At 36.2% G+C, this 14604-nt stretch overlaps 1 protein-coding gene across 1 annotated transcript in view; it reads left to right on the forward strand.

Annotated features, from left to right (window-relative positions):
- The window catches only part of LOC116630647 (alkylglycerol monooxygenase-like), a 193626-nt gene that overhangs the window by 22355 nt on the left and 156667 nt on the right, over nucleotides 1-14604 (forward strand). Inside the window, exons 3-7 of the mRNA XM_032401315.1 lie at nucleotides 5514-5580; nucleotides 8038-8103; nucleotides 8195-8274; nucleotides 11722-11856; nucleotides 13798-13914. Of these exons, the coding sequence (XP_032257206.1) occupies nucleotides 5514-5580; nucleotides 8038-8103; nucleotides 8195-8274; nucleotides 11722-11856; nucleotides 13798-13914 (465 nt within the window). The remainder of the gene's footprint in view (nucleotides 1-5513; nucleotides 5581-8037; nucleotides 8104-8194; nucleotides 8275-11721; nucleotides 11857-13797; nucleotides 13915-14604) is intronic.

The raw sequence follows: 14604 nt of genomic DNA on the forward strand, positions 1-14604 counted from the left end.
CCTCACAAACCTATACTGAGAGAACATAAAAAATAGTTCAAAAAATTCACCTGCCAATGATCACCAGAATTCAACTATCCCATTATCTGGACCCTGTGATTTTCTATTTTTCTGTTTTTTGTCTGTCTGTCTGTTTGTTGTTAATGGTTTCTGGCCCCTCCATTTTAGCTATTTATCTTAATTTTCCAATCACTAGATCACAGATCATGTTTGGATTTGCTCTCTGGACTTTAAAGGCTGAGGGCACTCCAGACTCATGTTTTGCCTCTAGCCTTGGGAATGACCACTAGGTTCATTCCCTAATGTACCCCTCCCTCCAATTTCCAAACTAGAAGACAGGAATTTTACAATGCTTCCCTCTGGGACTGCAAAAAGATTAAAGCACAGCAAGACACGTATACCCATGAAGCAGAGGGCATTATCAATGTTGGGTTACTGTCCTGTGCATTGTGGGATGTTTAGCAGCACTAAAACCACTTCTCATTAAATTACAGTAGCACTTCCTCCAGTGTGACAGCCAAAAGTATCTCCAGACATTGCCAAAAGTCCCCTGGGAGCACAGTCATCCCCATTTGAGAACCACTACTGTAAAGCCAGGAGGGTGGGGAGGGCCATGAGGTGGATTTAATCTGCTCAATATACTCTTGTTGGGCAGTCACTATATGCAAGTCAATGTTGCATGTACTGCGAGAACCTTGAAGAGGAGTAAGGTACCATTTCTGTCCTCATTGAACTTTCAACATTGTATAGGAAGTGAATACAAATAACTAGAAATCAGAACAGCATGACATAAAAATTAGTGATGTCTCAATACATATTCAGAAAAAGGCAAACAAAATTCTCATTAGAAAAATCAAGAAGAGTGTTTCAAAATTTAGGTAGGACTTGAAGGAACAGCAGGATTCCAACAGATCGAGATGGGAGGTTAAAGTCTTTGAGGCAGAAGAAAGAGAACATTGGAAATTCATCTTGAGGAAGAGATTGAACAGCTTTGAATTCAACATGTTTTGGGCTTCATTTAGTTCATTATGAGGAGCCTTTCATTTGAGTTCACTTTATTTTTGATGAGGACAATGACATGATGAGAAGATAACAGTGTCTTATGGGCCCTGTTCTCTTACTTTTATATTTAACTGTTTTCCCCACCCCTGCCATAAACTGTGGGGAGAGAAATGAGTTTGTGACCAGTACAGCAAAAGATCCAGAGCACTTCTGCTGGATAAAATTTAATCAATAGAATGGATGAAGCTTATTATTATACAATTGTTATTTTCATAATAATTTATTATTATACATATAAAAACAGCTCAAGAAATGATCCTTTTGGAAAACAATGATTTCAAGAAATAGACAGAAAAAATGTTTATATTAGTTTCTGAAGTTTGGCTGAGAAATTAGCATCCAAAATTTAATAGTATGGAAACTGAAAACACAATATAAATAAGAAGGGCAAAGAAATAATCTAAAGACCTTTGTTTGGAACACTGGTTCTTAACCTCTGAGGACTCATCTACCCCTTTGAGTATATGATGAAAACAATAGTTTCCTCCCAGAAAAATACCCATTGGTACATATTCATAAAATTTGGTATAACACTTAAGGGTGTTCTTGACTTTCTGAAGCCTATTCATGGCCTTTCTAGGCATCCATGTTCTCAGGTTCTAAAACCTTGACAGAAAATGACAGCTTACAAAACAGACCATTGCTTTGGGGACCTAAGAAACACTAGAAGTGCCTAAAATCCCATGAGGGGGCAGTTTAGAATCTGAAGTGTCTAGGTTCTTTATAAATACTTGGATTTCTTTTGACTGGAATGTAGTAAAAAAGCATTTAGTTATTGTCCATGAAACTTCTAAAAGTTTAAATTACTTTTATTTGATGGAAATATTTCTGCATCTCTTAGAAGAAATATAATAGAAAAACAGAAAGAATCTTGAGTTGAAATCAAGAAGACTCTAGGGCTTCTTCCAAGCTGTTTGAACTTGCGCTAATAATTTAACTTCTCTGAGCTACGGTTTTTATGCTTTTTAAAAAATAACAGAGTATGGGACTATATGATTTTTAAGTCCTCTATAGGTTATAAAATTCCATCATTTAAATTAACTCATCTAAATCTTAAAAAATAAGACAGAAAAAATAACTTTCTAAAAATGAGAATAGCTGCAGTAATTTCCACAGTAACATATTTTCAGGAAGTTATTCAAAGCTAGATGTGGTTGAATTGCTAAATGACTGAATTTGCAAAAGTGGGTGATAATTAAGTCATTATGCTCAACCTGTATTAATTATTGATGACTTCTCCATGATTTTGAGTTAGAAGAGTTTTCTCCAAAAGAGGTTCTGACTGGGCTGTCTGAATGATGAATCATCTCCCACACCGAGGTGGTCTTCCTCAGCTCCAAGGTCCTCATAGGCACTACCAGGAAATTGACTGTGGTTGCCTGTGTTGTACTTGGCTTTTAACTTTAAAAAAAAGGGGAACTTTCAATATTGATATCACCATGCTTTAGCCTGTAGGAGCAAAAGATTTTCTTTGAGGAAAAGTGGTTGACATTAAAAAATAATAATAATAATGCACTCAGCCAAGGCTCCAATCATCTGAATGCACTCATTTTGATTCATTTGTGTGGCTTTAAATCCGGCTGCACACATGCCAGGACCAAGGATCAGAAATGCATCTGGGTAGCAGAAGCTGGTCAGTGTAGTCTCCTCCACCCCCTTTTGTTGTCTGTTTTTGTAACATATGCTAGGCACCAACGAGACAAACAAGGATAAAATGGTTTTCTCCTTTTCCATCTGGTTCTCTGCCAGAGATACAAAGCCCGAACAGAGCATCAGATTTCAATGTTCTGACTGCTGAGAAACCCCACTTTCTTGTTCTCTATCCATCACCATTCTTCTTAACAAATATTTTTCCACCAAGTGCAGAACAATGGAGTCCAGTAAAATACAGGGCTATTTCTACTTACTCCCATCCCAATCCCTGGTCATTAGTACTTCTATTTGTGGGGTAATACCTTTTGTGGCTTATTTGATAGGAATATAGTCTGATGTAAGTGCTACATATTCACAGTATTTTGAACTCCTAAATTAAAAAAATTACAGATAGTTCTTTAGGTATAAATGGAATTCTGTTCTATGAGTTAACCAAAAAGTCTATTGTTTGGAGCTCATAGTATATTTCTCATGGAAATAATTTTAAAATGGTGATAAAACTCCAAGATAGAAGGGGGGGTGGGGAAGGAGGCAAAGAAGAATGAAGGGAGGGAGGGAGGGAGGCTAAATCAATAGAGGACACAAAATATTACACATCCTTTGCATGCAACATTTCTGTCTGTTCCATAATGGAAACTGAAAATCCCTCAGAAGCTTGGCAGCAGTATGGAAGGCAAGGACTGCTTCTTTCAAGTGTGTAAACAGTGGGTTCAATAAGGAGATGGTGGTGGCACCTGCCCTCTGGAGAGCTGCAGACCGCCATGTGGCAACATTGCTGCAGCTTCTACCTCAAGAGGGTACAGGACCCCACAAGCTGGGGAGAGTGTGACTACTGCAGCTGTTCAGATTTGCAGAGCAATCTGGGTGTTTTAACGTCTGTCAGAGATTGCCAAAACATGATTAAACCCCGCTATATAAAGAGTTGCAATCTAGAAATTTGTTTGGGACTTTAGAGATCTATTCGTATTTTTCAACTGGCTAACTGGGCATTATTGGGTATTACTAGAGTAGTAGTTCCTTTTACGTAAAATTTTATCTTAAAATTTTTCAAACATTCAGAAAAGTAGACAAAATAATAGAATACATTTATGTATATCCATCATTTCAATTAAAAAATCATTATGATTTTGATTCATTTTCACTAGTTATCCTTTTTTTTTCTTAATGCATTGCCACGTATCTTTTAGCAAAACATAGATCTCATGTCATGTATACTTCAGTTATACAACTCTAAAAAAACAATTACATCTTCCTACACGATGACAATCCCAACATAATTTTTAATAAAAACAGCATTTTTTATCATGTAATAACCCTGTATATAATCATTGTCTTAACCCTCATTGACTATAAAATGTATTTTGTTTGGTTTGTTCAAACCAGTATTCAAAACAAGATCACTCCATTTGGCTGTTTTGTAACTTAAATATCTTTTTATCTTGAGCAGTCCTGTCTCTTTATTTTTTCCCCGTACCACTGACCTGTTGCCAATTCATGTCGGAGTCATGATTGTCGGGGGGTGTTTTTTCTCCTAAAGCATCATTTAACTTACTCCTTTATTCCTCATATATCCTCAAATGGAAATTAGCTCTAGAGGTGAATATTTTCTTAAAATATAACAGTGATTGATTTTGTCATTAGTAGGCTCTAACAAATACATTTTTTTTTTTTAAAGATTTTATTTATTTATTTGACAGAGAGAGACATAGCAAGAGAGGGAACACAAGCAGGGGGAGTAGGAGAGGGAGAAGCAGGCTTCCCCACCGTGCAGGGAGCCTGATGTGGGGCTCGATCCCAGGACCCCGGGATCACGACCTGAGCCAAAGGCAGACGCTTAACGACTGAGCCACCCAGGCGCCCCTCTAACAAATACATTTAGATCATAATTAAAGTAAACATTTTTAATTGTGCCTCTAAAATGGACTCAAAGATGGTGCATCTACAGGTAAAAGACCATTCAGGATTATATTCGAATAAGCAGAATCACCCTAATGCAGTAGGTAACAGCTGTTGCTACATGGCTGAGTATTGGGTGAAACCAACCCTCAACTAACCAGAAAGCAAATGTAATACTATGTTTTCCCTTCCCTAGTTATGTGCTAGTTACCATAAATCAACCAAGACACAGCTGAAAGGTGAAGAACATGAAATGACATGAGACCTGAGTGTGCCTTGACGGTGGTAGTATATAAATACTGTACTGTTTGTAATACTCAGAATATTATTATGTAGATATTTTTTAACATTTCCATTTTAAACATGAGGAAACTGAATTATAAAAAGCTTGAGTTGTTTTCCCAAGATCACATAGTAATAAATGGAGGTTCCAGGAACTGAATTTCGGCAGCCTAACTCTTAACCTGTCTACTACTATACTGCCTCTCAGTATAGTTAAAAACTTACTGTTATTTATTTATTTATTTGAGAGAAAGATTGCACACACACAATGGGTGGGAGAGGGAGGGGGAAGGGCAGAGGGCAGAGGGAGAGAGAGAGAATCTTAAGCAGGCTCCACACCCAGTGTGAGCCCAATGCTGGGCTCGATCTCACAACCCTGAGGTCACGACATGAGCCAAAATCAAGAGTTCGACACCTAACTAACGGAGGCACCCAGGTGCCCCATAGCTTATTGTTATTTTTATATGAACACCAGGAAGTAGAGAAACTTCTTCCAACTCTGAGGCCAACCTTGAAACTTGAAATATCTCTTAATCCATGTGGGCTTTTAATGTGAATACATATACACATTTATTGATACCTATGTGTATAAATATAAATATTTCTTTTGTTTTAAACAGGTCATCAATAATCTTGGTCCTTTGGAACTGATTATTAATACTCCTAGCCATCATAGGGTTCATCACGGTAAGGAAATTTGATCTTTTTTTCCTTCTTCATTACTTTAGAAACAGTATTATTTTGTATCTTCATCACAATTATTCAGCATAGTCACCATTCACTGTATAAATAGGTATCATTTCTTCCACTGCACCTGGACAAGCCTCATTTCCAAAGCAAAGATTGGAGGAAAAAAAAAAAAAAACACCTTTCTTGGATTTACCTTTTTGCCTAGATCTCCTTAGTTGTAATGGAAAACAAGTTAACCACCTGAGGGGATGCACACTTTCTACATTGAAGGAGTCAGTTGAAGGTCACTTCCTGACCCAATGCTGAGGGTCATTCCTATACACAGCCAGAAAGCCTCTGTCTTGAAAATTGTTGGGATTTCAGGAAAGCCTAATAAACAGCAGTTCACTTTCTTGCCTAAATTCTGTGAACTGCATTAGCCTGACAAAGAAAAAATCTCATGTGGCTAGTGCCTAAGGTTTAAAGACAGCATAAGACTTCACAAAAATGTTTACATGTGTGCACCAAAAGACCTGTACAAGAATGTGCATAACAGCATTATTTGTAATAGAAAAAAATAGAGATGAAATTCAAATGTTTATCACAGTAGAACAGAGAAATTGTAGACTATGCCTGTAATGGGGAATTTTATAGCAATAAAAATGTCCAAACTATTGCAACTTGGGATGGCCTGAATAAATCTCACAAACACAATGTTGAGAGAAGGAAGACAGTAATAAAATAATAAATATTGTTGTACTTCTTTTACAAATTTCCAGGCATCATAGGCAGCACTGGGAGACTGCAGGCCTGCCTTCCCAATCTGCAGGTCCCTTTCCCCCTGGCAGGGAGCAGATGGAAACATAAGCCACACCCTTCCCCGCCAAGGAACAGGAGAGGGCAGAGTCAGGCTGCAGATGCTCAGTTTCCTCTTCCAAACTCCGTAGGCATTTCCTGGAGCACCTAAGTGGCTCAGTTGGTTAAGCATCTGACTCTTGATTTTGGTTCAGGTCATGATCTCAGGGTTATGAGATCAGCTCCATGATGGGCTCCTCACTGGGCATGGGGCCTGCTTAAGATTCTCTTTTTCCCTCTCCCCCTCCCTGCCCCTGCTCATGCTCTCTCTCTCTCCCCCCGTCTCTAAAAAAAAAAAAAAAAGAATCCAAACTCCATAGGCATTCCCCAACCCCAAGGGGATTGGTAGTGAGGGGCTGGAAAGGCCAAGGGTTATAGACTGTTCCTTCACATAAAAGGAAACATAAGGAGTGGAGAAGAATAAGTTCACATTGAAGAAGAAATGGTTGCTAGTGTTCTCTGTTTGACTTCAGGGTACCTTCCCACTCATGTTGTTTTGTACCTGGGTTTCTCAGCCTCAGCATTGTTAATGTTCTAGGCCAAACAGTTCTTCATTTGGAGGTGGGAGGTTAGGGGTGGGACTACCCTGTCTATTACAGGATGTTGGTCTCTACATACTAGATACAAATAATATCTGCCCCCAGTTGTGACTCCCAGCAGTCCTCAGACATTGCCACATGTCCGCTGAGAAGCAAAATGTTCTCCCCACCCGACAGAGAACCACGGCTTAGCCCACACACGGCAACGGGTTGTATGTCTGTGCGTGTAGCCGGCCCCACGCTGCTTTCGCACTGGGGAAGTTTGTCTCTTGTGTCTTCACTTTTAAACATATATTTACTTACATAGAAGCATGTAAAGAAATGACACATAAAGACAGTTGAGTTTGTCGGAGCAATAGCTTGGTAGGTTAATGTTCTTCTTCCTTTGATTTACACTCATGTGAATATAGTTGTATCTATTCACGCAATTTTTTTTTATTATTAAAGAAACTGTACCCAGCTATTTCCATTTAAATTATAATTTGAATACTTTGGAGCAGGAAAAATATATATGTTTTGTGTTAATAAAAATAATCAAGGGTAATTTAATTTTCACTTATGTCTTTTATGACTTTAAAAAAAAAAAAAGTAAAGTCTCACTTTAAGTAGAAAATTTTCTTCCTGGAAAAGATGCAGAGAAAAGGCGTAGAGATAACTCACTTCAAAAAAAAAAATGCAAATATACATATATTATTTATCTTATTTCCTATTGCCTTTGTTTTGTGGGCCATTTAATTTTTAATTATTACTCTTTGATAGTCTTAAGTAAAATTACTTAGATTTATCCCAGATTTCTAAAAAACTGGAAAATTATGAGCAAAAACTTTTTTTTTAAATCTGGGATAATTCTAAATATATGTAGTTTTAAGGAATTCTTTGCTCTTTTTAGTAAAATTAACTCAAAAATAAATACAATAGAAACAGTTAACTAACAAATAACGTCAGTGAAAAGAGATTCCTAGGAAAATCATTTTGTTGCTAAGTCTTAATTTTGTGCATGGGTTCTAAAATACAATAAGATGTGTCAAAAGCATAACTTCATTTTTCAAAAAAGCCCCTTTTTAAATATTTTGTTTTATAGGCAGAAACCGTTATTGCATAGACAAAAATTATGCCGGTGTTCTTATTATATGGGATAGAATTTTTGGTAAGTAAAATGTATATGAATTTACAAATAGTAACTTAGTTCCTTAACTCACAGAAAGTCAAAGATCATATCCTTAATGTTTATCTTCCAGGGACATTTGAGGCAGAAAATGAGAAAGTTGTATATGGTCTAACACATCCCATTAATACATTTGAACCATTCAAGGTGCAGGTAATGTAACTGATTTTATTTTTTTCTGAATTGATTATATCCTTTCATAAATCTTATAGTGAAAAGAAAGATCAATTGTTGAAAGGTGAAAGTACATTACACTATCCTGAAAATAAGGGTTTTTTTTTTTTAACCATAAAAGAAGTTGAAAGTAACTCTGGCACTCCAACAAAATCTTGAATCAACTTGGGTAAAATGCATTTGAAAACAACTCATTAAAAGAATTCATTAAGAGCTCTTAAATATATCTACTACCGAGAATTTTTTTAAAAATAGCTCTTTAGCAAACATATTTCTTTCTCAGCACAGACCTGAAATATATTCATGTATTCAGAAGGAGCAGTAGTAAATGCATAATTAAGGCTGATACCACAGTAAGAAAAATATTTGCTTCAAAGCTGCATGACTCTGGTTAGAAATTCAACATGAGGCCTTTGCCCTACTCTTCTTGGACCTAAATGTCAGGAGCTATTATGAGTTGGTTAGGTCTGTGCATTACCTCACCTGCTAAGACTTGTTGCACTGGACCAGTTTTCTGTTAGACATGTGGTATTGGTTGTTCACTGATCTCAATGGCTGGCGCTAGAGAAATGAGGAATGTCTGTGAAGCTCTGATCCATCAGCAGCAGACCACCACAAACACTCCTGGGGTTAGGAACTAGTAAATGAGAAAAAGATAAGAATGCTTGAAAAAAAACCAAAAAGGTCAGTCAGCGACAGCTCTGAACAGGGGACCAGGTTTGCAGCATTCAGGAAGGGAAGAAATTACAGGTTCATGTGGGGTCTGCTTTTTGAACCTCTTTCTTGAAAGTTTTTAAGAAATTTAAAAGAACAAAATAAAGTGACATTTATTGAACTTTTACCATGAGCAGGGTATTGCTAACCGCTCCGCACAAGTGTTCAAGGTAGCCCTTACTAAAACCTTATGAGACAGTCATTCTTTTTATCCTCATTTTTTCAAGGATGAAACTGAAATTGCCAGGATTTAAATAAGTCAGCCAGCTAGCCACAGCAAGCTTAACCAAGGAGGGTTGCAAGCCAAGCCCGAGACTCACCTAGCTCAATAACTTCCGCACTGTGCTGCCTATTTACAGAATAAACCATCACAAATTGCCTCCACTTTTCAAATGAAAGATATTTTTATCTCAGACTTCCATACTGAAAACTTAATTATTTTCTTCCTTCTCAATCATAGGCCATTTTTCTCTGTCTCTCTGCCTTTCTCTCTCTCTCTCTTTCTGTTGGACATTACTAAAAATATATTTCTCAGGAGAGTATTAACAAATATGTCACAGTGCTTTCTTAATAAGGAACTTTATAGAATTGAAATTAATTTAAAAATAACACATTGAGAGCTACCACTTTACTTGGTATAGTCTTATCTCTGTAATAAGGACATTAAAAAGGAAATAGCCAACTTGGTCTCTGTCCTCTGGGAAGGAGCCTTTGAAACTTCATGTGCATATGAATCATAAGAGGATTTATTAAAGTGCAGATTCTGTTCAGTCGGGCTGAGGTGTGTCCAACATTCCGTATTCCTAACAAGCTCCCAGGAGATGCCAAACCTGTTGTTCCCTGGCTGATCCTTTGAGGAGCAAGGCTTTGGGAGTGTACACTTCTGCTGAGGCAAAGGGGCTCATATCTGAGACTGAATGGGAGACTGAAAACTGCACAGCAAGGAGCTGGATGATTAGGATTTGGAGGGACCCAGTATTCAGACAACCACAGTATTTATGAGCAGCTGCTGAATCTGTGTTAGGTTCAGTGCCCCAGGCCTCTGCCCTCATGGAAACATTTCGTTATCACAACTGTGTCTGAGGCATAGGCTTCTAGATGCTCGCTTACATTGTCAAAAGGTTATATGGGCACGTTGTGTTAATTAGGAGTTCTTGAACCTACAAAAACATATACTTACTTTCACTTGTATTCCTTTATATTCAGCCAAATTTCTCACCTTTCCCTCAGAGGCATCAAAAGCAAGTAAGATGGCCCCCACTAGTTGGAGAGGGTTTTTTTTTTTTTTTCCCTCTTTATTATTAGGCATAGGATACTCACTTTGCTCTCCTTTGGAGTCCAGGAGTTTCAGGGCATTGGGAGGCAAATAAGAAAGTACTCCTATTTTAAAATGTTACCGTGTATTTCTCATGGCCTGTATCTAGAATGAGAGCAATAAAATGCAGTCAGGGGCACCGGGGTGGCTTGGTCGGTTGAGTGTCAGACTCCTGATCTTGGCTCAGGTCATGATCTCAGGGTCCTGGGAGCGATCGAGCCCTACGTTGGGTTCCACACTCAGCAGGGAGTCCTCTTGAAGTTCTCTCTCTCTCCCTCTCCCTTTGCCCTCCCCACACTCGTGCTCTCTCTTTCTCTAAAATAAATAAATAAATACTTAAAAATAAATAAATAAAATGAAGTCAGTTTTCAAAATAACAGAACAGATAAGTATATTAATATGTATTGTAACTCCTAAGCACATTATATTTTGTATTATTATTATTTTTTATTATTAAGGCCCAGTGTAAATTTCCATTTGACAGTTCCCTTTTCCTCAAAATCTCCTCCACTAAACCCTACATTGTTCATTAATTGCTTCAGATTCCTTATTGTAATGTTTCAAGAAATTTTAAAACCATTTTTATAATCCTAGCAGTTTAAACTCTTTAAGAGACAATGAAAATGCCAGTAGGACCACAAATTCTCATAGAGCCAAAACTTCTTTCTACATTAATTTATTACTTCACTTATAATAGAAGTCAGCATTCGAGTCTATAGCTCTAGGACTATTTTAAATCCTATGATGCATTACTATCACATGTATGGAATAACCAATTACCCTAATAGCTAATATTTACTGAGTACTTCTTATGTGTGAGCATACTTTTAACTTCTGTACCTGTCAAATGTACAGTGTTCTTTACAGAATGTGAATTCCTACTATAAAACTCAGAGATGGCTTTGAATATTTTTCCTCAATTGTAGACATGATTGTCTAAAACTCAGTACATTAAATAAAGGGCTGTTTTTTAATCTGTAATATGTTTCCATGTTCGGCATTAATATCCATTTAGCAAGACTTTAGAAATAATATCATTAGACACAGATGTTGAGTGCACAAGCTGCTAAATTAATTCCATTGGAAGCAAAGACTCAACTCATTTTTTCTATTTTGCTGATTTTCTAAATCATTGTCCTCTTTTTAAATTTCAAAATTATAATTTTTGTGGAGCTTCAGAAATATTGACAAGAACACGCTTAAGGGACACAGAAGGAATAGAATGAATTACAATATGCAATTGCATATTAATCTATATTAAACGAATGATACATAACCTGTATATTACAGAAAAAAATATAAATTGCATTGAATAATAAAATGTATGATTAATTATACTTCATATTTTTGTTATGTGTTTTTCTTATTTTAAATAAGCTATATTTTTATTCTTCTAGTTCCACCATTTAGTTTACATATGGACTACATTCTGGGCCACACCTGGATTCTTCAACAAGTTTTCTGTCATATTTAAAGGACCAGGATGGGGTCCAGGTAAACCAAGACTTGGACTGAGTGAAGAAATCCCAGAGGTAAATAGAGTTCATGCTGGTGATGGTGAAGATTAGTATCATATTGCCAGGTCTACAGTCAGCCTGTATGTGTGTTGACTTCATGCAGATCTGAAAAAAGATGTTCTCTTAGGCAGATACTGCCCTTTGGTCACAACTTACTGACTAGAAACCACCTAGGGGCCAATAAGAATGGTGCCTTCTCCCAGGCAGATACTGCCTCTTACTGGGGAGCATGATTTGGGGAGCAGAGCAGCAGAGACTAGTTTTCAGATCCACTGAAACATACAGCAAAGAGCCTTTGTGTAATGCAAAAACTCTACAAACACATTCGCTTGGTCACAGAATCCTAAAACACTAGAGATGGAGGGAGTCTTAAAGATGACTCAGTGTAGCCTTCATTTTATTCATGAAAAAATGTAAAGATGGTCAACATCACTAATCATCAGGGAAATGCAAATCTAAACCACAATGAGATATCACCTTATACCTGTTAGAATGGCTAAAATAAAAAAGACAAGAAATCACAAGTGTTGGTGAGGATGTGGAGAAAAAGAATCCCCCATATGCTGTTGCTGGGAATGTAAATTGGTACAGCCAAGAATGAAGGGGCCTGGGAGATTCAAACTTCTAGTTATGAAATGAGTAAGTCACAGGAATAAAAGTCACAGCATAAAGAATATAATCAGGATATTGTAATAGTGGTATATCAGGATAGATGGTAACTATACTTGTGGTAAACATAGCATAAGGTGTAAATTTGTCAGATTACTAAATTGTATACCTGAAACTAATGTAACTATACTGAATTTAAAAAAAGAAATAAAGTCTCTAGAATGGAAGGTCTAAAGTCACACCAAGGTGATGTGGTTATTGGATTAGACCATAACTTTACCCATTCTCTAGTAGAGTAGTAGTAGCATTAAATTCAGAAATCACATTAAAACCCAAAAGTAAGTGAAGTGGAGATTTAAAACCCTGGAAACCCAATGAAAAATTCAGTTTTAATCTGGAATTCTTATAGAGATGATAAAAAGAAATTTCTTTCCAATCCTTAGGATATAGATTGTGATTCCTTATAATAACTGTCATTAATAGTAATCTAAAAGCAATAGAAAGAGTAAACTATTGTTTATATCAAAGATAATTGTGAATATAAAAATTAGCCCATATTACAAGGAAATAAAATCAGTTTTTATTTGAATTTTGTTATTTTTCAAAAATCTTGATCTAAATAAGAATGTTTTCTTATCTAGTTATAAAAGCTGCTATGCTGAAATTTCCCAGATGTTTTTAGTGTTGTTCATAATCAGTCATGTAACAATGAGCTAACCTGATTAGGTGAAAATAATTCCCTTATTTCAGCTCAGAAAATTTAGTTAACTCTGATCCATTTATTATTTCTTCTATTTTTCAATAGATAATCCAAAGTGAATATTCTAAAGTAATATTTGTGCCTAAATTTGCATTATAAAAGTAGAATTGTAGTATTTCTGGGAAACTCTATAGTTTAGGAAAGTTGTTGCCAATAAACTGGTATTTCCCTTTGAGGCATGATTATCTCCATTAGTAAAATAACCTTCCATTTTTTCTTTTTCTTTACTTTCATGTATAATCATGGACATATTTATGTATTCCTATTTTCATATTTCATATTTTAATGTTCATTTCGGTTGTTTATCATCAGTACATACTGCTGACTCAATTCTTACACTGGTTTATTATAAAGCAGACTAAATCAAAATCATAATGCTTCTGAAATGAAAAACAAGTTTCTGAACTTTTATGTTTTTCTATCCAAAAACAAGAGAATGTTAGATTCATTCTGGGGAAAAAAAAAAAAAAAAGGAATAGCAAAGCTTTTCTTTTCTTTGTGCACATCTCTCTGCTTAGTGTGAATTTCAATGAGGGCAATAAGCCAGGGAGCAATGTAAAGAAAAGATGTCTTTCTTGTCTTCCTAGGTCACGGGGGAAGAAGTTCCCTTCTCATCATCGGTGTCTCATCTATTAAGGATCTATGCAGTTGTACAGTCCGCTTTGATGCTAGCATTTTATGAAGAGACCTTTGCAGATAAAGCTGTAGGTGGTATCCATTTTAAATATCTAGGAAATTTTGTGAGAAAATTATCTGTCACTTTGTCTGAAAATGGAAATTAGCTCCCAATATTATAGCTGTGCTCTATTTTTTTTCTGTAATGTCACTTTAATGTTGGCAATATCTCCCATTTAAACAGGTAAGTTAATTCTCCTAGACTATTAAATATAAATTAATTCATTATATCCAAAGTGTTCCTGTGAAGAGTATCTATCAAATGGTTTGCCAAAGATATTGACTAGGCTTTGGGGAAGCAGAATAAAAAGTCTTCCCTGAGAATTTTTAACCACAAACCAGCCCTCACTCAGGGATGGGTCCAGGATTTATACTAACTGTTGATTTATAAACCTAAATTAAGAATATAGTTTAAAGTGTTCTCAGATTAGGTCTCGCGCGCCTAATAGAACCATGTTCAAAGCATGCTTGGAGCAATCCCCTTGAACTCAAGTGTCAGAGTATTCCCAAAGATAAAGTCACAGTGATGATGAACTCAGAGTTAAACAACACAGAAACACACTGGGAGAAAGCAAGCCATCATGACAAAGCCTTAGCAGAAACAACAAAAAACAGAATCAAACTCCCAAAAACAACAGATGTTGGAAATTAAAGTAAAACATAAATTTAGTAAATTTAGTATGTTTGAAGAAGCTGAAGATGAAATTAAAAAGAAATTA

This window comes from Phoca vitulina, unplaced genomic scaffold (assembly GCF_004348235.1).
Source record: "Phoca vitulina isolate PV1807 unplaced genomic scaffold, GSC_HSeal_1.0 scaffold4, whole genome shotgun sequence".
Classification (NCBI taxonomy): Eukaryota; Metazoa; Chordata; class Mammalia; order Carnivora; family Phocidae; genus Phoca; species Phoca vitulina.